Consider the following 27876-nt stretch of genomic DNA (forward strand, 5'->3'; position numbering starts at 1 on the left):
ATTACGCAGTACCAGGATTATTCAACAAGTTTTCAGAACTAAAATGATGTTAACGAAAAGAGACATTTAATAAGGAAGAAATAAAATATCAGTCCAAACATGGTTGTGAAACAGAAAAACAAAACATTTAAGGAAACTATAGAGTGTAAATAGGACACAGATGCAACTTGTCAAAAGGAGCAAATGACATTAGATAGGATGACCTCGTAAAATGAAAATGGATGATGAAGCGCCTGCTTCCGCAAAGGCCAAGTTGGTTTTGTAGTTGTAATCGAGAAGACAGATTTGAATTCACGTCTATCCTATATAATCATCAAGAGTTTTTACTCCGGTACATGACCATCAATAATAATGCTAATGATTATGGTTACTATCGTTTAATATAAAAAAAATGCATGTGTAACAGCCATAAAACACCAAGAAACTGGTGAAAAGACTTCTGCAGAAACGAAAGCTCTTACGTAATTCAAGATATAGCAGAAGTAAATGAAAACAAGGGAGATCCAAAATAAACAAACCTGTTTTTTGCGAGCTAAAACAGACAAAGATGAATTTGTGTTTTTTAGCAGTTGATAAAATGACAATAACAAAAGACATAATGGTGATATGATGAATTTATATCGGCGGAAAGGCCAGGAAATTCTATATACAAATATATACACGTGATTCTTGCTGCTTAGCTAGATGAGATACAAGACTGTGATTAGTGGGTAAAGAAGGTCTTTACACAGGTCTTTACAATCTAGATGAGATATAAGATCGTGATTGGTTGGTTAAGAAGGTCTTTTACAAATGCAACTATTGGAGCAATATTTAGAATGTCAACAAGAGTTTCCTTGGGTGAATACACTGCCAAGAGAATTTGTAAAAATCTCAATATCGAGTACGCCGTGCGCTTTTTTGAATATCACTACATACGTAAGTGTGCTTGATTAAAAATAATATTTGCAAGTCCTGCATTGTGGACCTAAACCGGTTCAAGAAGCCTACAGTAGATGAGTAAGAAATCCACAGTAAATTTACCCCGGTAGAACAATATGAAGAAGAAGAAAACGATCGTATGGTGCGAAGCAGCGGAAAAAATGTAAACAAGAACGGCGAAAGTCGCTGTATGTCTACGAAATAGCGCTTCCCATGGACACTACGTAACCACTTACGGGCCAGTACTTTTACCGAGGCTGAAATAAACGACTGCGATGCCGTATGACTGAATAATCACCCGCAAACGCAAAGTAATGCAGCACAGAACACGAAAGTCACCTGTATCTTAAAAACATGTAAGGAATTTGTTTTTTAAATTATTTTGATGTGGGCCGGGTCCCAAGTGGTAGGCATTGCTCAATTCTAAAGGATTGCTGTTCGTATACCTAGCTAGCTACGTCGGGCGCAAACGTTGTCAAAGTGGTTTGATACGATGAAACGTTGCCTATATTTGAGATGTGATGCCATAACCGACTTGTAATGGTTGTTGGTTAGGTTTACCGGCCAAACAGTTTTTCATGGCTAGCTAGTTTATGCGCTAGGTAGGTAGATTAGATAAGGTTATCCTACCGGTGAAGGGGCCCTCGCTTGGTAGATGTCTACAATTGCACAGGAATTCTTAAATGGACTGTACCTAAGTAACCTTTGATTTTTCTGGTGTATTTTAACGTGCTTCGAACGATATACCTACTGTAGTAATTGTAAAATTTTACCAATTTTTGTTGGCTGTCTTAGGTAGGTATATACCTAGGTAGTCAGTTGCACCTACCTAGTAGTATACTCTGTTTTTTTTCATCTGTCCATCTGCCTGTGGTGTTTTTGTATGGTAACACTGTGTCCCGGGCTTTAGATAGTTACATTCAGCTTACATTCAACGATTATAATAATATCCTATTTCGAATATTAACGGTGTAATTCGCATACAGTACCTAAATTATTAAAACACTTCAGTTACAAATGTACACCCAGATATCCTTTTATTTACCTAAAACTTACAATTAGTGTAACTATCTAAAGCCCGGGACGCAGTGTTACCATACCAAAACACCACGGGCGGATGGACAGATGAAAAAAAACAGAGTAGGTATACCTAGGTAGTAGCCTAGGTAGGTAGGTATCAGGTAAATCAGGTCACTGCATTTTGACAGCAAACTTCAAGTTGACTGTGGAATTAGGCATAGGTACTACTTAATTAACGATAGGTATTTCCTAGACTAGGCTAATGTTGCAGCAAGGGCAATATCAGGTGGGTAGGTTTTTGTTATTTACCGAGTGGTTAGTTCCAGAGTCAGAGTTCACCAGTATGGTAGCCATAGGGGACCTAGCCTAATAACCTACAGCCTACTGTTGTGATGAAAGTGTGATGATGATGTGAAAATGGTAACATGTAGGTACTAATACGATAACTGTAAGATGGGCACCATGCTTAGTACCAGCCCTTGGGAATGAATGTAAAAACAAACAAAAGACTGTAAATATTATAAACACAAACAAAAACAAGGAAAATATTACAGTCGCCAACTGGCAGGAATCAGGCCACAGTAGTCGTCAGAATTTAACCATGCATTATATTATTATGACTGCTTAGCCTATCTCATAGGCTATTTAATGTATATCTGGCTATAAGTATTACTATTGTTTAGACTTATTTTGTGTTCCTATGGGCTATAACAAGTATATATCTGGGGACACCTAACCTAAGTCACTGACTGTTCTTACTTTGGGTAAATGACTGTGCCACGACATAATGGCCATCTCTCCCAGAATGTAGCCACTTCCTGAAAAAAGTACTTGAATCTGCTGCCATGACCTCCCATGAGCATCAGTCAAGAGTTGTCAGCCATGCAGGCAACACACCTAGACCTCTACTCTCCTTTTGGAGTAAGAGTTTTCTCCTAAATTAGGAAACAATGGCATCATTTCTGATTAAACAGAGGTTAATGAAGGTCTAGCCAAGTTCAGTGCTAACTTACCGTCATGATGCTCTCAAAATTTTTACTTAAAACACCTTAAATGCAGACAATTGACGCCATCTCGATGTTTGCCGAGTCATTTTTGTAAACAAACTGCCCATTTCATTTGATAAATCTGCAAAACATTTGTACCCATGGATGCTTGTGCATTTTATTTACAACAATGGTGAATGATGACGCTTTTCAAGATGTGCCAGGTGGAAACCTACCGAATTTTGGGGGGTGCCAGTGCACTAGATACCTAGTACCTAGGTCAAATGAAGACCTAGGCTATCATGCAATAAATGAAGGATACATTTATTTTAGCCGTAATTATTAAAAAATTTAAAAAAACTCCAAAAAGTAATATGGACTTACATCAAAGTAAAGTGCTAGCAACAAAATACAAAGTTTTTGTCATAATTCTCTAATGCATTGTCTGCTTGTGGATGTTTTTGGCAGCCGGATGTACAATAGGCTGAAAAATTGTTCCCGCCATGGTTTCGCTGTATACAAACTCATATATTTTAAGTGGAATTTAGAGTGAATTAAGAACAAAAAGTGTAAAATATAATTACAATCAAATAAGCACTATGGAGTTTCAGTTGTGATGGTAGTTCAAAACGACCTCGGGAATAAGACGTCTCATAGTTTCACTAGTATAGGCAACAAAATATTGTTTTATGCTGATTACAACTACTATCTTGAGTAATATCAATAAACATTACATATATACACAAATATTGTTCAAATGAGCGCTGGGAAGGAATTGGCCGATCTGTGATTGATGAGTGGCATACATCCTGAAGTGACACCATATTGGATTCAAAACTGCCTTGAACATGTCACATTTTACGAAGACTTCACATGCTTATTTTAGTTAAACTGTGGACACAAAGTCATAGAATAAAATTAGGGATGCATCCTAACCTAACCAAGGTGCCATTCCCTGACCCTGACCTTGGAGCCAAACAGACATGCATCACACCCCAACTTTGTCTCAATTGGCAACGGGGCCACTCCGTCTCCATTACCATTGTGCATTGCCATTGTACACAGCAATGTTTTCCTCTCTTCCACAAGTTTTCTGGGTGAAGGGCATGAACCTCTTGGTCTCGACTAAGGTATCCATGTTCTTGAGAAGTTCTGAGAAGTCTTGCCCACCTCACAAACTCAGGCCTCTAAATGGGAAGTTACATTCATGTCCTACAGTCTCACTCAGGTGCTGTATGAGCCCCTGATGGAGGGTTCAGACTGGAACGTCACTCTCAAGACTGCCTTCCTGCTAGGTTATACAAGAGATTATAAAAGTAATTTTTATCCTGCAAATCCAGGTGGAGATGGGACATTGCCAGCCAGTTCTTTGAAATGATCCTCCCACCTTAGGAGTAGGGCCTTATAAAAGGTGATGGTGTCTCCTAGGAAGAAATACCAAATTTTTAAGTATTTTTATTTTTAACTGAAAAACCAAAGGGAGCCTTTTATAATAATCTCACCTCAACCATCCCTGCATGGACTGATGCCAGAAGAAAAGCGTGGGGTTACGGGTGGGTGGTATCTGACCACTCGCCTATATATACCACCAATTAACCACCATGTTACCAAGCCTCAATGCCGTTTAAGAGAGCACTTCAAGAATGAAAGGCTCTGGTGTATATTTCTATGAAACAATACATATGCTTAAAATTTTGTATGTTTCTTGGGTATACAAACCTTTGTCTCACAGCAAACATCTCTCCTCTAACAAACCTGAATTTGGCCTCCATAGCTAAAGAAAAAAAATGTTCCCCCCCCCCACCTGCTATTCTATATGCATACTATCATAATCACACTTTCAACCAACCCCATTTTGTTCCTGGTGGTAAAGAAAAGTATAAACTTACTAGTGAGTTGAAAGGTAGGTGTCCACTCCACACACACTTTCAGTGAGAGTACTCCTCATAAAAGACAAAAGACTGTTTATGCATGGGTGTGTATGTATTATATATATATATATATAATATATATATATAATATCTATATATATATATATATATATATTATATATATATATATATATAATATATTATAGAAAATTACTGTTTACATTCTATAAAATTTGCTATTTTCTTCCCACCCAGATTTACCTTGAGTATATCTGTTTTTTTGCATGAAATGTAATCTATGGTTTCTCAACAGTGGCTGCTATATAGCAGACAGCATTAAACAAAAGAGTTGCATGATACTTAATGCTAATTGTAATATACTTTGTTGTTCGGTTATGAAACATCTCTTTGTTACTATTGAACGAAGATGTTTACTTTTAAAAATGATAAAAAAAAGTGACACAAGTCAGCAAAGCCATGGTTTACTATTGAGCAAAGATGTTTACTTTTTAAAATGATAAAAAAGTGCCACAAGTTAGCAAAGCCATTGTTTTCAAGTCTAATCTATATTTTATTTAGATCCAAGTAAGAAATTACACTGATTCACTGTTATTCTCTATACATGTAGCTTGCTTTGCAGTTTTGTAAGGATTGTTTTCTGTTTCAGGTAGATGATTTAGAGAGGGATGTCTATTTTGCGATGGATGGTGAGAGGAGTGGCCCATTTTGGGTCAAGACACATCCCTCATTGTAGTGACTCTCTGTCACTCAGTTGGACTGCTGGTCATGTGCGCTGTGCATCTAACCATTGGCTGTTGAAGCAGACATGTCTTTGTGGCACTGTTCACCCCCATCACTGTTACCAGACTACACAACAGTATTATCACCATAGATGGCCCTCCAGACTGTGCCAAAAGTCACAGCTGTTGTCAGATATTCACAAATTCTATAGAGCCAGTGTTTCCACAAAATCAAGTGTAGCCATTGATAAAAATACAGGTGATCAAAATAAAAATACCCAACCCACCTTAGCAGCGGACCTTAGCCTGGATTACGGGTTAAAGCCAACTCTCCCCCAGAGAATAGTGTTGAAGTGTCCAAAAACATTACGTGCATATCTTCAATTAATGCGATTTGATAGACCCATTGGTTCCTGGCTTTTGTTTTGGCCTTGTGGGTGGAGCATTGTGTTAGCAGCAACTCCAGGAAATCTTCCAGATTTCAAGATGTTAGCACTCTTTGCGCTTGGGGCCATTGTGATGCGAGGAGCAGGGTGTACCATCAACGACATGTGGGACAAAGATTATGATGGAAAGGCAAGTTGTGTGTGTGTGTGTTTTTTTCTTTTCTTTTTTAGTAGGCACCAGAGTTGCTGACTCTCATTTTGTAATGTATATACATACATTTAATATTCAATATTCTGTCAAATACAAACTGATGGGTGTTTAGATCTTTAAATACAAACTTTATGGGTGTTTAGATCTGCAAAGAACCACTTAAGAACAAGATCTTTTACTTTGGTATTTGTTCCTATGAGAATACAAACCTTTGTCTTTAATATGAATATACCATTGGAGCAAGGGGCTTCAGTTGTTGAAGCCTGATAAGAAGTGGTTAAATAGCAATAGGTGAGTGAGGAAGTGGGGTTACCACCCACTCACTCAGCTGTGAACTTTACCTTTTTCCAAAGAGAATAAGGCAATATTTTGGTGAATTGTCTACAAGAGGAACCTTTTTCCAAAGAGAACAAGGCAATATTTTGGTGATTTGTCTACAAGAAGAACTTTGACTTTCTTCACTTATAAGTCTGCAGATAAGATGAGCTGTCATTCACAATCTGCTCTCAAAAGTGGTTTTGTGAACTCATTTAGACTGTAGACTTCCCTACAGGTGTTCAAGCAAGTGTTCACTGCTTGGGCCCACTTGCATGAAATGTGTCTTCTGCATTGCTTTGGCAATTTTGGTTGATCCTGGCTTCCTCTACAGCACATTTGTGCTGGGTTCAGAATCGTCTCCTCTCAGATTGTTCTGGGGGTTTGTTAAACTGGGAAAGTCACACCTTCGGCCAGGGAGTGTAAGATGTTCCTTGGCAAGCAGATCAGTACACTAGCAGTATAGTCTTCCTTGCAGAATCCAAGGTCAGCAAGTTCATGGTGGTTTCAAAGCAATTCCTGTGAAGAAACTAGTTTCTTGTTGGTGTCTCCACTTAGTGCTGCTTCATTGGTGACTGGGGCAGCACTGGTTACCTACGTAAAATGCTACAACACTCCTTCATCTCTCAGCCAGTAGGTGAAGGAATGGTCTAACAGGCAGGTTGGATGACTGTGATCCAACTGTGGGAGTCTCTTTGAGCCTGACCTATGAAGGTGCTGTTCTCTGAAGGAGGGTTGGTGTGCTCCCCTGAATGGCTTGTTTGCTTCGTATGTGTATGCAGGAGGATGGCCTTCATGTCACATCAATTTTCAGGAATGTGAGCAGTACTCCTGCATTTCCAGTGTGGTAATGTAAACTCTTAAGCACAGTCTTAAGTTACACTACCTAAGTAGTATTGAATAATGCAGAATTTCACATTGGCAAATAACCTTCTCTTTGGAAACCTAACATTAAAGTGAGGATGGACTAAATCTCAGTTTAATGTATGACACTTACCTGGCAGGTATATATATAGCTATATTCTCTGTTCCACCTGGCAGAAATTTTCAAATCTCGCGGCAAACGCTAGTAACCTATTAGTAGTTCAGGCAACCACCACCCCGTTACCGTGGCGCTAGCGCCAGGAACCGTTCCCACTTGAGCCAGATTTTCTCTGCCAGACGAACCGGCAACATTGTTGGTGGTTCCCTGCTAGGATTTTCATTCTCGTTGCTGACTTTTCATGGATTTTTGGTATCGTACTTGGAAACGTTAGCTTGGCATTCGCTTTGGATTGTTCTTTAGATATGTCTGACACTGGTAGTATGTTTAGAGTTTGTGTGAAAGAGGGGTGCAAGGTAAGGTTGCCGAAGGCTTCGGTCGACCCTCACACTATTTGCAAGAAATGTAGAGAGAATGTGTGTACTTGGGAGAGTAGGTGTGTTGAGTGTGAGAATTTGTCAGAGAAGGAGTGGAAGATATTTATGAAATATGTTGAAAGGTTAGAGAAAGATCGAGTGAGGAGATCTGTCTCTCGTAGTGAGAGGTCGAATACTTCTAGTAAAAGGAGTGAATGTGTTTTCTCTCCAGCTCCTTCTAATGTAGAGATGGTAGTACCTTCTCCCCAGGTATCTCCTGCGCCCGCTGCTGTATCGAAGGAGGCGAACGATACTCAGATTGTGAAAGTGTTCGCTGCCCTTGCGTCCATGGGTGACCAGATACAGCGCCTTACAGATAAAGTCAGTGCTTTTGATGTGAATGAAAGTGTAGTGGAGGGGCGTCTGATCGTCTCTCTCGTGCTCCTAGACCTAGACTCTGTCAAGCTCCCAGACCCAAGGGAGAAGGCATGTTGACAGTCGAAGGGAGGCGAGAGAGGTTTTGTCGCGGTCAGGCGTCCCTTCGAACAGTCCTGTTGTAAGATCCCAGGCTGTTGCATTTCGCCACAGAAAAGGCGTAACTGGGAAGTGTGCGTCCTCGGATGGTTCGACATCAGAGCGGGAACGTCAGTATTCGGTAGTGTCTCGCCCCCTCAAGAGGACTTTAAGGACATCGACCACTCAGGATAGACGTTCTCAAGATCGTGAGGCTTGGAGTAGTCCGGAGGTTTTGTCCTCCTCGGAAGACGGGGACGCAGTTCCGATCAAGAGGAAGAAGATCGTTCGTTCGGAAGAGGACTCAGTACGGCCGTTACGTTCCTGGATTTCGGCAAGAGACTCTCCCCCGTCCTCTTGCTTGTCTTCCCCTCTTCTCTCTCCTTCGGGTAGAGTTCAAGATCGCTCTCCTTTACGTCACAGTCCTTCTCGTCATCCTCTTCCTTCTGCTGCTGCCCGTCAGGAAGATAGTACTAAGGATTTCTTAAGGGAAATGCAGTCTAAGCTAGCAGTTCTCGTTAATTCATGGGATGCGCCTTTGCAAGGGTCTTCGAGGCGTAAGGACGATTTCCTTCCCGTGAAGTCTTCCAAGAAGACGGAAGACAAGTATTCACTCGCCGAGGTTTTAGGACGCACTGGCTCTACGAGGACGGACGATCGGGTAGTGTTTCAGGACGCAGGACGCAGGAAGAAGAAGATGGTTTCTGTAGAAGCAGGACGCAAACGTCAGGACATGGAACCGCTAGTTGTGGACGCAGGACGCAGGCGGCAGGAAGCGGACGTGTCTACGATGGACGCAGGACGCAGACGGCAGGACGCCGATACTTCGTTGGTCGCAGAACGCAGACGGCAGGACGCTGATACTTTGTTGGTTGCAGGACGCAGGCGGCAGGACGTTAATCCGTCAGCAAAGCGTCAGAACGATAGTGATTTGCAAGACATTTCTTCAGCGGAAGAAGAATTGGACTTTGTTGAGGAGAAGAATGTGGAACCTTCTTCGGATTACAAGATCCTCACTTCCCGTCTTCTTTCTATTTTTGAAGGGGAATTCCAACCTACGGCGCCTTTATCTCCCCTGTCTCAGTTTTCCAAGACTAAGACTCCAAAGAAGTCCTCATTCCTTAAGATGACTCTTTCGATTTCGGCTAAGAAGGCTCTTCAACGAGTGAATAACTGGCTGAAGGAAAAGAAAGAAGCGGGGAAATCCTCTTTCGCTTTTCCCCCAGCCAAGTTAGCATCGAAGTCGGGAGTATGGTACGCTACTGGAGAAAGTCTTGGCCTGGGACTACCTGCCTCCTTCCAGGGGGATTTCTCCAGTATAGTGGACAGCTCGCGCAGACAGGCGTTGCAGTCTGCCAAGGTCTGGTGGACTTCGTCCGAATTTGACCACCTTTTTAAAGGAATTTTTAGGACTTTCGAAGTCTTCATTTTTCTCGATTGGTCTTTGGGAGCATTGGCGAACACCTTAGAAGACGAGAATTCTCAGGATACAGAAGTGGCTAAGAGCATTATGTCCTGCATGGACAAGGCTCTGAGAGATGGAGCGAATGAACTGGCATCATTGTTCGCAGCAGGAGTACTGAAGAAGAGGTCGCTTTTGTGCTCTTTCGCTTCGAAAGGTGTTTCCAACTCTCAGAAATCGGAGTTGATGTTCTCTCCCCTTTTGAACCAGCTGTTCCCTTCCGAGGTTATTAGGGATATAGCGCTGGCTCTATCTCAGAAGGCCACTCAAGACCTTCTCTCTTTGTCAGTAAGGAAGTTTTTACCATCCAAGTTGGTTAAGAAAACTCCAAAGGAATCAAGGCCTTTGCAACAGCCCTTTCGAGGCAGAACTTTCGCTCGACCCGCTTTTAGAGGCAAGAGAGTACCCGCTAAAAGAGGAGCCAAGACCACCTCTAAGCAATGAGAACTCAGTCCTCCAGACAGCATTAGGAGCCAGACTTCAAGAATTTTGGGAAGTTTGGCAAGACATGAATGCAGATCCCTGGGCCATCAACGTAGCTCGGGAAGGCTACAAAATTCCTTTCTTAAAGAAACCTCCTCTCGCAACATCTCCGAGAGCCCTAGGGGCAAATTACAACGATTTAGTGAAGAAAAAGGCACTGTGGGATCAAGTCTCTTCCATGCTAGAGAAAGGAGCCATAGAACCTGTTCTGGATCACGAATCTCCGGGATTCTACAACTGGCTGTTCCTGGTTGCGAAATCCTCGGGAGGTTGGAGGCCAGTGCTGGACGTAAGTCACCTAAATGTTTTCGTGGAAAAGACCAAATTCACTATGGAGACGAACGATTCAGTACTGGCAGTGGTACGTCCAGGGGACTGGATGGTTACCCTGGACCTACAAGATGCGTACTTTCATATTCCGATTCATCCAGGAAGCAGGAAATATCTAAGGTTCATGATTCAGAACAGGGTCTTTCAATTCAAGGCCCTGTGCTTCGGCCTTTGCACAGCCCCCCAAGTGTTCACGAGGATGATGTCCAATGTAGCAAGATGGCTGCACTTACTAGGGATCAGAGTTTCTTTTTACTTGGACGACTGGTTGATAAGATCCCAATCGAGAAGTCAATGTCTGGAGGACCTGAAACAAACGTTGGATTTAGCAAAAGAATTGGGTCTTTTGGTAAACCTAGGAAAGTCTCAGCTGAATCCCAAGCAACAGATAGTTTATTTGGGGATTCAGATATCGTCAGCGACTTTTCAGGTTTTTCCGTCCCCCGAAAGGCAAGCCCTATGCATTCGGAAGGTGCAGGACTTTCTAGAGAAAGACCGATGCTCAGCAAGAGAGTGGATGAGTTTACTGGGCACACTCTCTTCGCTAGAGAGGTTCATTTCTCTAGGAAGACTGCACATGAGACCTCTACAGTTTTTCCTGAAAGAAGCATGGCCAAGAAAATCGCAACCGGATTCCCTCCAGTTTCTAATTCCTGCCATAGTGAAGGAGGAATTAAATTGGTGGCTAACTCCAGGCAGGTTAGCAGAAGGGATGTCGCTCCAACAGAAGAGCCCAGACCTCATCTTGTTTTCTGACGCAGGTTGGGGAGCGACATTGGGCCCTCAAGAGGTGTCGGGTCTTTGGAACGAGGAAGAAGTAAGTTGGCACATAAACAGGAAGGAACTGATGGTGATTTTCTTGGCCTTGAAGTACTTCAATGAGTTGGTACGCGACAAGACAGTGCAGATCAACTCGGACAACACCACGGCTCTGGCATACATCCGCAAACAAGGAGGGACTCATTCTTTTCCCCTCTACATGCTGGCGAAGGAAGTTCTACTTTGGGCAGAAGAGGAAAACGTTTTTCTGCTCACCAGGTTCATCCAGGGGGAGAAGAATGTCAGAGCGGACCTGTTGAGCAGAAAGGGACAACTTCTTCCGACAGAGTGGACGTTGCACCTGGAGGTATGTCAGAGCCTGTGGAAATTGTGGGGCCATCCGGTAGTGGATCTTTTTGCGACAGCCAAAACAAAAAGACTACCAACCTATTGCTCTCCGGTTCCAGATCAGGAAGCCGTGGCAGTGGATGCCTTCCTGATGGATTGGACAAACCTAGACGTATACGCTTTTCCTACATTCAAGGTACTGGGGAAAGTTATGAAAAAGTTCAGAGAGAGCCAAGGAACGAGGATGACCTTAATAGCTCCGTTTTGGCCGGCCCAAAGTTGGTTCACAGAGGTACTGGAATGGACATTAGATACACCAAGAACTCTTCCTCTAAGAGTAGATTTACTCAGACAACCCCACTTCGACAGGTTTCACAAGAATACCCTCGCTCTGGGTCTGACTGCGTTCAGACTATCGAAAGTCTTGTCAGAGCGAGGGGATATTCTAGAGAGGTGGCCAGTGCAGTGGCTAGAGCCAGAAGAACCTCCACAATCACAGTATATCAGTCGAAGTGGGAGAATTTCCGGAAGTGGTGTAAGAAGAGGAAAGTGTCTTCATCCAGTACCTCTGTGACCCAAATCGCAGACTTCCTCCTATACTTAAGAAAGGAGTTAGGATTGTCGATTTCTACAATCAAAGGTTATAAAAGTATGTTGACCTCAGTGTTCAGACACAGAGATTTAGATATCTAATAATTTGGACCTTAGAGATCTGATTAGATCATTTGGTACCAAGAAGCAGTCCCAATGCTGGCCACCTGCTTGGAATCTCGATGTTGTCTTGAGGCATCTAACCTCTAGTAAATTCGAACCTTTAGATAAAGCCTCTCTCAGAGATGTATCTAAGAAAGCTATCTTTTTAGTCGCCTTGGCAACGGCTAAGAGAGCTAGTGAGCTTCAGGCCATATCGAAGACAGTGGGATGAAGACATGGTAACGCAGTGTGTTCATTCCAGGAAGGTTTTTTGGCCAAGAATGAGAACCCTGCTAATCCTTGGCCAAGATCCTTTGATGTCTTGGGTCTTTCTGATTTAGTGGGACATGAGCAAGAAAGAGTTCTTTGCCCAGTGAGAGCATTACGTTATTATATTGAGAGAACAAGAGAGATCAGAGGGAATTCTGATTCTCTTTGGTGTTCAGTCAAAGACCCCGGTAGGCCCATGACAAAGAATGCTCTAGCTTTCTTTATGAGAGAGTTGATTAGAGAAGCTCATATGTTGTGTCAAGAACAGAGCTTCGGAATTTTGAAAGTGAAGGCTCATGAAGTCAGGGCAGTTGCGACTTCATTAGCATTTAAGAAGAATTTAGCCCTCAAAGAGATTATTGAATCTACATTTTGGAGAACTAATTCAATATTTGCGTCTCATTATCTTAGGGATATTCAGACAACCTTTGTTAATTGTCAGACGCTAGGTCCATACGTGTCCTCGGGTACAGTATTGGGCAAAGGAGTTACCACCCCATAACCTTCTTTTAAGCTAAGTAATTTTATCAGGTGATGGTGTTTGTTGTTTGTTGGTCGTCTGAGAAAAGTGTAGTTACTTTTGTCAGTCTTTTTAGTAATATCTTGGTGTGGTGTGTGTGTAGTTCAGGTGAATGATCTATTACTAGCTTAAATGCCGTGGCATAAGAGGGCTGTAGGGTTCTGTCAACACATTGGTCACGCCCAGTTGTCAGTTCCAGTCTTAGCTTCTTCAACATACAGGACACTTCCTTGTTGAGAGCTCCTAAGGTTTAAGCAGGCTTAGAGGCAGGACCTATGAAGTCAGCTACCTTAGCAGGTAAGGAACCTAGAGTAAAGTGATAATTTTAATTATTTATACTCTAATAATGTTGCTGTCTTTGACCCACCTCCAAATGTGTCAATCAGCTATATATATACCTGCCAGGTAAGTGTCATACACTAAAATGAAGTTTTTATGATAAAACAAAGTTTAATGTATACTTACCTGGCAGGTATATATAATTTAATGCCCACCCTCCTCCCCTCAGGAGACAGGGTTCAGAGAAAATCTGGCTCAAGTGGGAACGGTTCCTGGCGCTAGTGCCACGGTAACGGGGTGGTGGTTGCCTGAACTACTAATAGGTTACTAGCGTTTGTCGCGAGATTTGAAAATTTCTGCCAGGTGGAACAGAGAATATAGCTATATATATACCTGCCAGGTAAGTATACAATAAACTTTGTTTTATCATAAAAACTTCATTTTTCAACTGTAGTATGCGAATTCACTACATGAGTGTAAAGTGTCTTGTTATTGGCTTTGTTTATATTTTAAGAATATACTGCAGTGACATGCTACTGACAAATGGCATCAGCTCTAGTTTCTTTAACTGTCAACAAAAGCAGTAATGAAAAATATAGTAGATAAAATAAAAACTAACCAGATATTTATACAGCATATTTCATAAGGTGCAATACCCTTAAAAGTGCAGAATGCCATAAGCACATTGTGCACGCAGCTTGAATTTGAAAATGTGTTTGTGTTATTTTTATCTGCAGTATTGGTATTTAATAAAGGTATGCAATACAGTATTTCCTTAATTATGAAACAAGTCTTTTTGGCAGTCCCTTTGATACTTAACATTTTGATAAGGAGGTCTAGTAAGACTGCTTAATATTTTTAACTGTGGACTCCTTAAACTAGTACTTATTAATCCTTTTTATGTTACAGGTTGCAAGAACGGCAGGTCGTCCACTTGCAAGTGGTGCCTTGAGCATGCTCGATGCTCTGGTATTTTTAGGCACACAACTCAGTATAGGCTGTCTTATTCTCCTCCAACTGAACTTCTATTCAATACTCCTTGGTGCCAGTTCATTAGGTAATTTGAAAATTTATACAAAATATTGAAATTTTTTTTTACCAGTACCATAATTTCTAATTATTGGCTTTTTTTTATTTACTTTTTGGTATTGATTTGATGTGTATTTTTAAGTCAGAATGTAAGTCCTTTGGTTAATATAAAACTAAAGTGGGATGTTAATTTTATTTTTTGTCATTACTATAATTACCTTGACTTCACCTCTTTCATTATTTTAAATGAACACATGTTTACTTTAATGTTGTAAGTCTACTGTGTTTTGAGAGGTAGTGCAGTATTTAAGTATTTATTTAATCATATGCACCTTTGTGTCAATTCCAAAGTCTTCATTCAGATTTAATGGTTTTGTCTCCTTATTGCATATTATTTCAGAGTTGCTTTCTGTAGACTGTAGCCTGTTGCTTTTAAGAGAGTACAGATTCAAGATAATTTTCTTTGCTTTTGCTTCCTCAGGCCTCATAGTTCTATACCCTCTTATGAAACGTGTAACGTACTGGCCTCAACTGATGCTGGGCTTCACGTTCAATTGGGGCGCTCTCCTCGGGTGGTCAGCAATTCATGGATTTTGTGACTGGAGTATATGCCTCCCACTATATGCTGCTGGTGTCTCATGGACACTTATATATGACACAATATATGCTCATCAGGTGAGGTGTACATGATAGAACTACAGTGTAGGAAGTAATTTTAAACTATAAATGCACTTTAAAAAGAGTCCCCTCCACCCTGACTGTCCAGCCCTTTGGTAGAAAGGGGTTCTTGCATGATGAAAGGAAGAACTGGATGATGGCACCCTTACTGCAAGGGTTACTTCAGGTTGTCCAATTACCTGGTCTCTTTTCATCATCTTTTAAATTTTCTAGTTGTTCCGATACGTAATACAAACCATCGGTCCTTTAACAATAGGAAGTAGCTAGCGGCAGCTGGAACGGTCGTAAGCTTCGAACAAGGGGAGAACGGTAGTTAACTGCTTGTCCGATCGTCTGGGAGGTAAACAAACCACTTTTGCTTTCGGCCGTGTGGAGATAGGACGTGCTCGTCATCGCTCTGCCCGCTTTTGTCGTTTGCTTTGAGTATCAGCCCTCTTTTCTGGTTTAATTGAGTGTGTATGATTGTAAGTACTTACATTTCTTTATTCATTATTGCAATATGAGTGATCAAGAAATGGAGATTTCGCCGCGCCCCCCAGTCGCCCGTAGAGTGTGTCCCGGGCTGGAGGGGCGTAGATGCGGCGGATTTAGATCATTCGTGGACGTGGATCCACATGAGGTTTGTACTCGTTGCCGGGGGGTGCGAAAGAATGCTACCCGGAACGAGCCTGTTTGTAACTTTTGTATGAATGGTTCCGCTAGGCGCGAGTGGTTCTGTCACGAGGGCAGGAAGAGACTTAGAACCTCCAAAGAAGTCATCGGAAAGCTCTCCAGTACTGGGGGGCTGGGGGGGGGTAACTCCTTTGGTAACTGACACTTCCGTCTTCCTTCCTGCCTCCCGGTCAGCCCCCCGTTTTGCGCCTTCCCCTGCGGGGGGGGGGTAGCGGAGTCCTTCTCCTCAACTCGATCCGTCGAGTGTGGAGGAGGGCGCCCGCTACGTCCAGTTGTATTCGGGGTCTTCCGTCCGCTCTGGGTGGGGTTCTTCTCCCCCCAGGCGCGAGGGAACCCCTCTTACTAACCCGACTGTTGCTTCCGCAGATGTGCCACCAGCGAAGGACGACCTTGGACAGGTGTGGGAGTCGCTGGGACTGCAGGGAGTGCCAAGTATTCAGGGGTTGCTTCAGCGGTTGGCGGGGTCGGCAGTGGTCACTCATGGTGCGGTAACCACTACTACCACCACAATAACAACACCAGCATATGACATGCCGCCGCATCTCGTGTACACGCCACATGTAATGACGGTGACGCCTACGGCTACGGTGAGCAAACCCATTACTGCCGTACCAAAGAGGACGGTGCCACCGCCACCTGGCTTCTTTGTGTTGCCGACCCCGGACTTCCGCTGCCCTAAGAGTACCCCCCTAGACCTGCCGCCAGTGCCGAGAATGACGGTAGCTGCCGACAGGGACGCCTGGCTCTCCTGTGGTTGTTCCTGCCGTGCCTGCCGTACCTGTTGCTGTCCTGCTGCTCCTTCCTTTTCAGATGCTGTACCTGTTGTTCCTGCTGTTCCTGCTGTTCCTGGACCTGTTCCTGTCGCTCCTGCTGTTGGTGGTGCTGCTACAGTCTCAGGTTCTTCCGGACAGGTGCAGTCGGGCCCTGTTGCTTCGCAACTGCCCGGCTCCCTCCTGGATGGAAGGGGACCTGACGTCTGTCCGCGGAGCCTGGCGAAGAAAAGAAGGAAGAAGAGGAAGGTGTCGTCGTCGTCTTCGTCGTCTTCTTCGTCGTCTGCTGCTCCTCTTCCCCTTCGACTTCTAAGGCTAAACAGCGAAGAAGAAGAAGGCGGAGAGGGGTGTCGTCCGTCGTCTTCGTCGTCTCTTCGTCTTCTGCTGCCTCCTCTTCCCCTTCGACTCTAAGGCTAAACACCGAAAAGAAGAAGGCTGCCTCCTCCCCCCCTAAGAAGACCCTTCGGGATCTTCTAAGGGCCCGTCTCGCTCAGGCGATTCGGGGAGCTCTTCTGCTGGTCCTCCTGTTCCTTCGGGAACGGGGCCCGTTCTCTTCCTCTGCAAAGAAGAAGACGACGGGGAACCAAGGAGGTGTACCATCTTCGGCTGGTACGTCCTCACCTGGTGTTAGCGGTTCTGCCGCTAAATCAGGTTCCGTCTCGGCGCTTCTCGTTCGCGAGAAGTACCGAGTGGACGCTCTTCCACGGGAGACCGTCCAGCCAAAGTTTTTGACGACCCGAGCTCGCTCGCCGTCAAGACTGCGGCGCGGAGCAGAAGACTGGCGAGAGTCGTGCAGACGACTCTCGCCAGGCCAGTGGACGCTCTCGCAGCGACCAACTGGCTGCTCGGGTTGACGTGACGGGTCGCTGACCAGCCACGGGTTGAGGCGAAGGATAAGGGGTCCCCGCGGCCGTCGGTACCAGCCACGGCTGGTACCAGCGGCTCGACGCGCGAGAGGACGCTGGCCGGTCTCCGCCGCGACAGAGAGCCTAGCAGGTCACCTGACCGCCGCTCCCATAGGGACCGGGCGGAGACGGTAACCAGCAACAGCTCGCCTGACGCTAGAGATCAGCGTCAACGTTCTCAGCCGAGCCGCTCGCCCCAGGCGAGCGGCAAGGCTAGGCCTGCTGCTCGATCGCCACGCGGTGTTGACGATCAGCAGCAGCCCTCCACGCACGCTGTACTGCCAGCGAGCGAGGGGGGAGCGTCAGGTCTGCCTCTCCCGTACCTTCAACCTCCTCGGGTTACACCGGGAGGAGCGAGGTACCGAGGAGTGATCGCGAGAGGTGCGCCGCTCGCGATCCCGCTATGACGCCGTATGGCTCAGGCACGGTTCTAGGACCGACCAGAACATACGCGCAAGTAGTTGGAGGTGACCGTCAGGGGTCTGCCGCTGTTCCTCCTTCTGAAGGAGGAGTATCACGGGATCTGTTCTTGCTGGAGGGACTGGACGGTCCTACTCCGCAAGACGCAGTTACTCCCGAGATACAGAGGAACTTTGCAGAGGTCATTAAGCTGATTCGTCAGCATAATGACCTTGCGGAAGGATCGCCGCTACCACCGCGGAGCCCACTTCTCCCGGCCGAGTCTTTTGGGTCCTAAGAAGGAACCCAAAATGATGGTGGGGTATTACCGCGATCAGAGCTTGCAGACTCAGTCCTGGATCAAGTTGAGAATCTCGTCTCAGGACGGGAGGATTCGCTGAAAATCCGGACGGTCTTCTAAGCTGCTTCCTCCTCCTCTACAGCGTCAGAGGCGATTTTACGTGCCTTCGGAAGACCCGATACTGCCGAAACAGGTTAACCCGGAGTTAGTGAGGCTGACTCCAGGTGTGTCCCTGCAGCAGCTCCTGTCGGAGAACCTCTGGTTCTCGCAGCAGGAGGCACTTGCCCTGGAATCTACCGCTATGGCAGCATTCCAGGCAGTCTCTTGGCTGGATTTGTGGTCCCTCACAATATCCAAAGTAGCGGCCGGCTCTGGGAGTTCTGCTCTCGAAGACGACGCTTCTTTCAGGAGACTGTGCCAGTCTGGAGGAAGAGCGATCTCTACCTCGCCCATCAGACTGCTAACCTGTGGGCCAACTTGGTTCTTCGACGTAGGGACGCAGTCCTTACCCGAGTGACCAAGGGGGCCGGGCGTGAGGCGGCACTCGGGCTTCGCAATGGACCAATTAGGAGTTCCCCAGCTCTCTTTCCCGAGAGATGGTGGACGCTGCGGTGGAAAGGCGGCGCACTGATGACAGTGACCGCTTAGTTCACCAGGCAGTCTCGAAGGTTATTGGGCAATCTCGAGCGACTGCGGCTAAGCCAAAGAGCTTAGCTAGCGCTTCCACGGCGGCGAAGACGGTTTGCACCGTCCAAACCCCGCCCCGTGCGAAGACTCCTGCTGTTTCGACGTCTGCTAAAGGAGGCCGTAACCAGCCCTCCTCCCAGCCCTCCTTTCCCCGAGGAGGTGGTGGGTGGGAAGAAGTCGAAACGAGGAGGGAAACGCTAGGGACGGCGTTCCCCCCCCCCCCCCCTCCCACCTCACCTGCTGCCGTAAGTGGGGGGGTGCCTAGCGAGCCATTGGGCAACTTGGCAGCGCTACGGCGCCGAGAACTGGATAGTAGACGTCCTTCGGGAGGGATATCTACTACCCTTCGAGTCTCGGGCCCCCCCCTCATCTCCAAACCGGTCCACCTACAAACCTATGTCCGGGGATCATCAAAGGACAACGCTCTTCGACAGGAGATCAAGACCATGCTGGCGAAACGAGCTGTGGAAATCGTGGAGGACCAGTCACCGGGCTTTTACAGCAGCCTCTTCCTAGTGGAGAAGGCATCGGGGGGCTGGGGCTCGGCGGTGATAGACCTCTCTCCCCTGAACCGCTTCGTTCGCACGACGCGTTCACGATGGAGTCGGCACGCTCAGTGCTCGACTCGATCAGGGGGAACGATTTTCATGCTTTCAGTGGACTTGAAGGACGTATTTTTCAAATACCCATCCATCAGTCCTCCAGAAAGTACCTCCGCTTCATCTTCGACGGGACGGTGTACCAATTCAGGGAACTTTGTTTCGGTCTGACAACCGCCCCACAGGTGATCACGCGAGTGTTCACTCTGGTGTCAGCTTGGGCCCATTCGCACGGGATACGTCTTCTGAGGTATCTCGACGATTGGCTGGTCCTGGCGAGCTCCCGCTCGCAGTTGCTGCAGGACAGAGATCGACTCCTCAAGTTTTTGTCGCGATCTGGGGATCGTGATAAACTAACGAGAAGTCCGATCTCGAACCCAAGCAGAAGATGAAGTACCTGGTATGCTGATAGACACGGTAGCAAGGCAGGTCTTTCCCGCCAGACTTGCGTATCAGCAAATTCAGGGAGGCAGCCGGCCGGTTCCTGTCTCGGCAGGAACAGGCAGCACAGCAATGGCAAGGTCGTGATCGGCCATCTGTCGTCACTCGAGAAGTTAGTCCCTCACGGGCGTCTTCACCTGCGGTCTCTCCATGGAGGCTAAGGGAGAGTTGGTCTCAGGCCAAGGATCCTCCTTACTTTCCCGTGGCTCTCACGGACAAGGTGAGGCAGGACCTAGCCTGGTGGCCCACGACGACAAGAACCTCTTAAGGAGGAGTGCCTATAAGCACTCACCCCCCCCCCGGAGATGCTTCTGTTCTCAGACGCATCGACCGAGGGATGGGGCGCACACCTGGAGGAGTTGCTGACTGCAGGTGTGTGGGACCATCACGAAAAGCACCTTCACATCAATGTCCTGGAACTCAAGGCGGCGTTCAACGCTCTCCAAGAATTTCAGGACCGCTTGGTGGGACACTCAGTGGTGTTGATGTGCGACAACACCACAGTAGTGGCATATGTCAACAAGCAGGGGGGGCTAGTGTCTCTCCCGCTCCATCAGTTGACGGTGCAGGTGCACGAGTGGGCCACGGCTCACTCGATAGAGCTGTCAGCACGCTACATTCCAGGCAAGAGGAATGTAGTAGCGGACAAGCTCAGCCGTCGGGATCAGGTGATAGGGACCGAATGGTCTCTACACCAAGACGTGGCGGAAAAGCTCTTCAACCTGTGGGGGCGACCGGTCGTAGACCTGTTCGCCACCCGGCACAACAGAAAACTTCAGGTTTTCTTTTCAGCCGTGCCGGACCATGGGCAGCTGCAGAGGCGCTCTCCCAACACCCTTGGGACAACCTCTTTGCCTACGCCTTTCCTCCCTTCTGTCTGATTCGGAAAGTGATCAGTCGAGCGTGGTCACTCCCAATCTCAGAATGATCCTGGTGGCTCCCAAACGGCCTCAAGCCGTTTGGTATCCGGACCTGCTGGCTCTTCTTGCGGACGCACCGAGAGAGCTACCCAATTGGCACAACCTTCTAGCCCAGCCACACGTAGAACGGTACCACCAAGCAGTCCAGTCCCTTCAACTTCACGGCTGGCTGTTATCCACCATCTCTTGCGAACAGAGGCTTTCTCGTAGCGCAGCAAACAGAGGGGGGGGGGGGGGGGGGGGATGGCTGGACACGTCCGACAGTCCTCTGCAGCTGTGTACCAGGGGAAGTGGGGCCGTCTTCTGTGGTTGGTGTCGTAGACAGGGTCTGTCTCCTCTCAGAGCCACTCTTCAGCAGGAGGTAGCGGATTTCCTCGTGTTTCTTCGCCGAGAGAAGAAAACTCCTCTCAGTACCCACAGTTAAAGGATATAGAGCAGCACTGGCGCTGTCCTAAAGCTGAGGGGACTGGGACATTCTCGAACTCGTTCGAGATCTCCCTCTAATGAGGAGCTTCGAAAGGTCTTGCCCACAGGGAACTCAGGCCCCCTGCGTGGGATGTGACTCTCGTCCTTAGGAGTTTGACTCGAAGACCCTTCGAGCCACTCCGAGAGTCGTCAGACAGGGATCTGACCCTCAAGACCCTCTTCTTGCTGGCCCTGGCATCGGCGAAGAGAGTAGGGGAACTACATGGTCTTTCTTATGATGTTAAACACACCAGAGGCTGGGGATCTGTGACGCTCGATTTCGTCCCGAACTTCGTAGCCAAGACTCAGAATCCGTCGATCCCTGACGACAGGTTCGAGTCTTTCACGATCCCCTCCCTTCTGGACTTCACCGATAACGATGCGGATGAGATGCTGCTTTGTGTCCTGTGAGGCGCTACGGCGCTATCTGAAGAGAACTCGGCACCTCAGGCCTGAGTGTCGACGCCTCTTCGTTAGCACTGGGGTTACCAAGAAAGAAGTTTCCAAGAACACGCTTTCTTTCTCGCTACGTGAGGGTGATCAGGAGAGCGTACGAGGCTGATGGTAGCGACGACATCCGTACGCTCCGACCGAGAGCCCACGAAGTCAGAGGTATCGGACCCTCCTTAGCGTTCCGTAAGAACTTCTCCGTGGCGCAGGTCCTGAAGGCAGGTGTCTGGGCCAACCAGACCACCTTCACGTCCTTCTACCTTCGGGATATTGCCCACAAGTCCTTGGATACTTTTTCCTTGGGACCTGTGGTGGCTGCTCAACACGTTGTGTAAGCTTACCCAGCACCCGAGCAGGCAGAACAGCATCGATTCCTGGTATGACTGGGAGAATGAATGGTTGAATGAGAGTGTGACTGGCTTCTCTTCACCATCTTTCTCTACCTCTACCTGTGGGCAGAGGGATACGGTCGTTACCACGCTGGAAGGGAGTCAGATGCAGGTAAGCTACTCGACCGAGCTTCATCCTATCTCTTTAACTAGTGATAGGAGCGTATATCCACCATTTCTCCTACAAGGGGGGAGGAAGTGGATGCCTACATGAGACAAACCCATTACTTTATATTTGCTCATGTACAGGAAAAAGTTCTTACAATGCTGGTACGAAGAGATACGCTTGCCTCTCTCTTAGTACTCGGCCCAGAGGTCTGACCATTGATCCTGCGGTGCACACCCCGATCAATCGGACAGAGGTTTGGATCCCTCCCTCGCTCTTACGACCAGGGAGGCATTCCAGGGATGGACGAACACCAGTCTGTTCATCTAAAAGACTCAGATTCCTCCCACCAAGAAGTGAGTCTTCCTATTGTTAAAGGACCGATGGTTTGTATTACGTATCGGAACAAATGACAATTTGTCGAAAATTGCATTTTTCCTAACTATACAAACCTGAGGTCCTTTACATATAGTCCCTCCTCATGCCACCCCTCACTCTGCGTATTTTGCATGGGCCAAAAGCAAAAGTGATTTGTTTGACGATCGGACAAGCAGTTAACTACCGTTCTCCCCTTGTTCGAAGCTTACGACCGTTCCAGCTGCCGCTAGCTACTTCCTATTGTTAAAGGACCTCAGGTTTGTATAGTTAGGAAAAATGCAATTTTCGACAAATTGTCATTTCTTCCCTTTTTTATCTTGGACTGATATCTCTTGGACAGTCACCTAAATGAAATTGCCAAAAGTTTTTAATGTAACTCAAAATTATGTCTTGTATCTTTACCTTAAATGAATATTAATTTAGGAAATTTGTTTCTATAATGTCAGTAGCAGTGGTGAAACTTTTGTAAGGTCTATATTATGACTTAATTTGAAACTTCTTGGTTTTGTACATGAAAACTTACCCAGCAGATATATACTTAGCTATAGACTCGGTCGTCCCGACAGAATTTCAAAACTCGCGGCACACGCGACAGGTAGGTCAGGTGATCCACCATTCCCGCCGCTGGGTGGCGGGGTCTGGAACCATTCCCGTTTTCTACCATAATTTCTCTGTCGGTTGAACGGACAACACCTATTGTTCGTTCCTCCATCTTGGAATTCTACTCGTTTGCCGAGAATTTGGATTAGTTTTTTGGTGACGTATTCTGTTTTTTCTCTGGCTTGGCATACGCTTATTGTGGACTGTTTTTCGACTTTGGTTTTGACTACTCTTTCACGATGTCTGACGCTAAGGCTTCACCTATGTTTAGAGTTTGTAGTAGGGAAGGTTGCAAGGTTAGGCTGCCGAAATCGGCAGTAGATCCTCATAGTATTTGCGCTAAATGCAGAGAGAATGAATGTTCTTTTAATAATTCCTGTGTTGAGTGCGAGAACCTAACAGAGCTTGAATGGAAGGAGTTATCTTCATATGTTAGGAAGCTTGAGAGAGATAGAGTAAGGAAGGCTTCAGCTAGGTCATCTAGTAGATCTTGTTCTCTAGAACAAGAAGTTAACTCTCCTACTAACGATTTTCCCTTAGCCTCAGCTGCTTCTCCCTGTTCTGAATCCAAAGATTCTTCTTCAGAGAGGGAAAATGTAAAAGCTTCCATCAAGAAACTTCAAGCTCAGTTACGAGCTCTAAATGAAGGTAAGAGTGGTGATAGTGACTTGTGGCAGTGTCCCCAGTGCAGTGGAGGGGGCGTCTGACCGGTTCCTCATTGCTCCTAGGCCTAGACCGCTTCCAAACTCCCAGGACCATCTTGAAAATAATTGAAGAAGTTCCAAAATAAAATCCAAAGTGGTCAAGAGACTCATAAAGAAAAATATACATAAACCAACATATTCCGACAAAGAAAATGATAAGGTGAATCTTGTGAATATACTAATTGATGCATTAGGAAAAAGAATGCCAAAAGCATGCAAACTGTGTAAGGTTTGGTATAGCATAGTCAATCCACAAAACCTAATCAGAAAATGTGCTGCATGCAACATTCCGACCCATCCACAGTGTGCTGAGGTAATACAAGATTTGAAAAGAGATACAAGAATTTTTTGTTCAACATGTCTATCATGGATAGACAATGTTATTAAATCAAGATTGAATGTACAAATAGTTGAGGATGAAGAAGAAGAGGAAGAGAAGAAGAAGAAGAAAAAGAAGAAGAGGAAAACGGAAGAGAAGTAAAACAAAAAATGAAATGACAGGAAAAAATAAGGAAAACAAAGAACAAGATAAAAGTATGGATGCAGAGATACTCATTGATACTACATATGAGGCAATAAAGCAGCATACCTACGAAGAAATAAATTACGATATGACAACAGAAAAGCAAATCCCGAAGAGGCTTCTACCCAGAATCTATACAATGACGGGAAAGAGGAGGAAAAAATAGACAAGAAAGACAAAATCTGCAACCTTTTGAAAAGAGGGAATTGCAGATTTGGAGAGAGATGTTACTACAAACATCCTAAGATATGTCAAAACTATGAAATATATGGTAAATGTGCATACTTAGATGGATATGGGGATGATTGCAGAGATCTGCATCCAAAAATATGTAAAAACCTAAAAGAAGGAAAAGGATGTAAGTTCGACAAAAATGCAAATATATGCACCTGTAGCCATGAATCATAATCAAAATAAATAACCAACTAAGTAATAAAATCCAAAATAAGAAAGAAAACAAAATAAAGAGAGAAATCAAGAATATCAGGTAAAAGAGAAAAGCAAACCACCAATGAGATATGCAGAGGTGCAGCAAAGAATTTCAAAGCATCAGCTCTGAAATTCTACTCAAGAGATAATAACTGTATTTATTATGCAAGAGGATATTGCAGAAACGGAGAAATTGCAGATTCAGACACAAAATGAATAATTATGATGAAGGAAGATCAAATATTATGGAAAAGTTGGATTTTTTAATGTCAGAATTTCTGGAAATGAAAAAAAGAACAACATACCAGAACAGGAAAGAGACATGGGAAAATCCTTATTACTATCAGTATTAAATGAAGGAGAAAACACGCAAACCATCATAGTGATGAATGCGCAGGGTTTAGTTACGAGTAACTCAAAAAGAAAAATAGAGTACTTAGAAGAACTAACCCAAAATGAAAGAAAATAGATATAATGAATATAAGTGAAACCTGGTATTCCCAAGAGACTGGGAAAATGATGATCAAATAAAAGGGTTCCAAACTTAGATCGATAGAAAAAATAGGAATCAAGGGGGAACCGCAATATATGGGAAAGACAAAAAACAAGGAAAAATATATGAGAAATATAGTAACTCAGAATGTGAACTAATAGCGGTAGAATTTGAATCTGAAAAATTGATGAAACTAGTAATATATAGACCTCCTAATACTAAAGAGTTTGACTTAATAATTGAAAAATTGGATGATATATGTAGAAATCACAAGGACTGGACTATTCTCCTATCTGGTGACTTCAACTTTCCTTTCGTAGAATGGAAAGAACGAATAGGAGATTGTGGTTGTACTTATACATATAAAAAAGAGAGTAATAGTAGTGCAGAAGATAAGAGGCAATTTGAAAAGCTATTAGATATGCTACTAGAATACAACATTCAACAAATAAATCACCTGCCAACAAGAAAGGAAAATACTTTAGACCTAGTATTTGTGAACGAGATGAATTATGTTTAAAGAATAATAGTTTTATAATGCGAGTATTTCAGACCATAATGTCATAGAATTAACAGTTCATTCCAAAGCAAGTGAAAATAGAGATAAGCAAGAAATGAAAAAGTGGGAAGGATATGGAAAATACAACTTCTACAGTAAAAAATAAATATAAAATGGTCAGAAATTAATGAAGAATTAAACAAAGATTGGGATAACATTTTTCGTAAGTGATGACATAAGGGTAATACGGAGATATTATATAAAATATTGGAGATAATAGTGGAAAAATATATACCGAAGAAGAAAAGTAAACATCATTCATGCATACCAAGAGACAGAAGAATCTTGTTCCAGAAAATCAGAAAGTGGAAAAAAGGTCTTGCAAAGAAAAAAATGCATGGAAAGTTATAGAAACTAAAAAGTAAGATAGAAAATGCAGAACAAAAGATTATACATCAAAAGAAAATGAAAAAACGGGACTTGGAAGAAAAAAACCCTATTAAATATCAAGCAAAACCCCAAACTATTATACTCATATGCGAAGAAGATGAATAAAAGAAGAATAGAAATAGGCCCCCTCTGAGAATTGAAGGGAGATTAACGAATGAAAAAAGGAAATTTAAATTTGCAACATACTGGCAGAACGATATAAGAGAGAATTACACCCTAGAATAGATAATGAAGATAATGATATAGAAGTAAGGGATGAAAATAGTGAATATTTAGCTGACATAGATATTAATGAAGCTGATATTGTGCAGGCTATTAATGAAATTAAAAATGGAGCTGCTGCAGGGCCTGATGGAATTCCTGCTATTTTGTTAAAGAAAGTAGTTCATTCTATCGCAAAGCCACTTGCAATATTATTAAGACAAAGTGAGATACAGGCAAGATATATGATGAGCACAAATTAGCGTATATTACCCCTATCTTTCAAAAGTGGATCAAGACTAGAGGCAAGTAATTATAGGCCTGTGAGTCTAACATCACATATAATGAAATGTATGAAAGGTAATGAAGAAAAATATATGAAACATTTAATAAAAAATAATTTGTTTAATAAAGGACAACATGGTTTCGTACCCGGAAAAAGTACACAAACCCAACTGTTAGTCCACGTGAAAACATATTCAAAATATGAAAAGCGGAAATGAAACAGATGTGGTTTATTTAGAACTTTGCAAAAGCTTTTGATAAAGTAGACCATAATATATTAGCGAAGAAAATTAGAAAACACAATATCGTGGATAAAGTAGGAAGATGGTTAAAAGAATTTTTACACAACAGAAAACAGATAGTTATTGCAAACGACGAGAATCGGATGAAGCCAAGGTAATATCCGGTGTGCCGCAAGGTACGGTGTTAGCTGCAATACTGTTTGTTATTATGATTGAAGACATAGACAATAATGTTAAGGATTCGGTAGTGAGTAGTTTCGCAGATGACACAAGAATAAGTAGAGAAATTACTTGTGATGAAGATAGGAACGCTCTACAAAGAGACCTTAACAAAGTATATGATTGGGCAGAGGTAAATAGGATGGTATTTAACTCTGATAAATTTGAATCAATAAATTATGGAGACAGAGAAAGAAAGCTATATGCATATAAGGGACCATAATATGAGACCATCACAAATAAGGAAGCAGTTAAAGACCTTGGTGTGATGATGAATAGGAACATGTTATGCAATGATCAAATAGCAACTCTGTTGGCAAAATGTAAAGCAAAAATGGGAATGTTGTTACGGCACTTCAAAACAAGAAAAGCTGAACACATGATTATGCTTTATAAAACATATGTTCGTAGTCCACTTGAATATTGCAATATGATATGGTACCCACACTATCAAAAGGATATTGCACAAATAGAGAGTGTACAAAGGTCCTTTACAGCTAGAATAGAAGAGTTAAGGACCTAGACTACTGGGAAAGACTACAATTCTTAAAATTATATAGTCTGGAAAGGAGAGAGAACGAACTACATGATAATTCA

The 27876-nt window shown here is 44.3% G+C and overlaps 1 protein-coding gene across 4 annotated transcripts in view; it reads left to right on the forward strand.

Annotated features, from left to right (window-relative positions):
• Window positions 1-1082: 1082 nt before the first annotated feature.
• The window catches only part of LOC135203009 (4-hydroxybenzoate polyprenyltransferase, mitochondrial-like), a gene marked incomplete in the record, with an annotated part of 35779 nt that continues 8985 nt past the window's right edge, over window positions 1083-27876 (forward strand). The window contains 4 exon segments of one of the 4 annotated variants that reach the window (XM_064232573.1): window positions 1083-1277; window positions 5470-6114; window positions 14355-14502; window positions 14956-15149. In XM_064232573.1, coding sequence (XP_064088643.1) covers window positions 5485-6114; window positions 14355-14502; window positions 14956-15149 — 972 coding nt within the window. 4 annotated transcript variants of the gene reach the window in all.

The sequence above is a fragment of the Macrobrachium nipponense genome, chromosome 33 (assembly GCF_015104395.2).
Source record: "Macrobrachium nipponense isolate FS-2020 chromosome 33, ASM1510439v2, whole genome shotgun sequence".
Classification (NCBI taxonomy): domain Eukaryota; kingdom Metazoa; phylum Arthropoda; class Malacostraca; order Decapoda; family Palaemonidae; genus Macrobrachium; species Macrobrachium nipponense.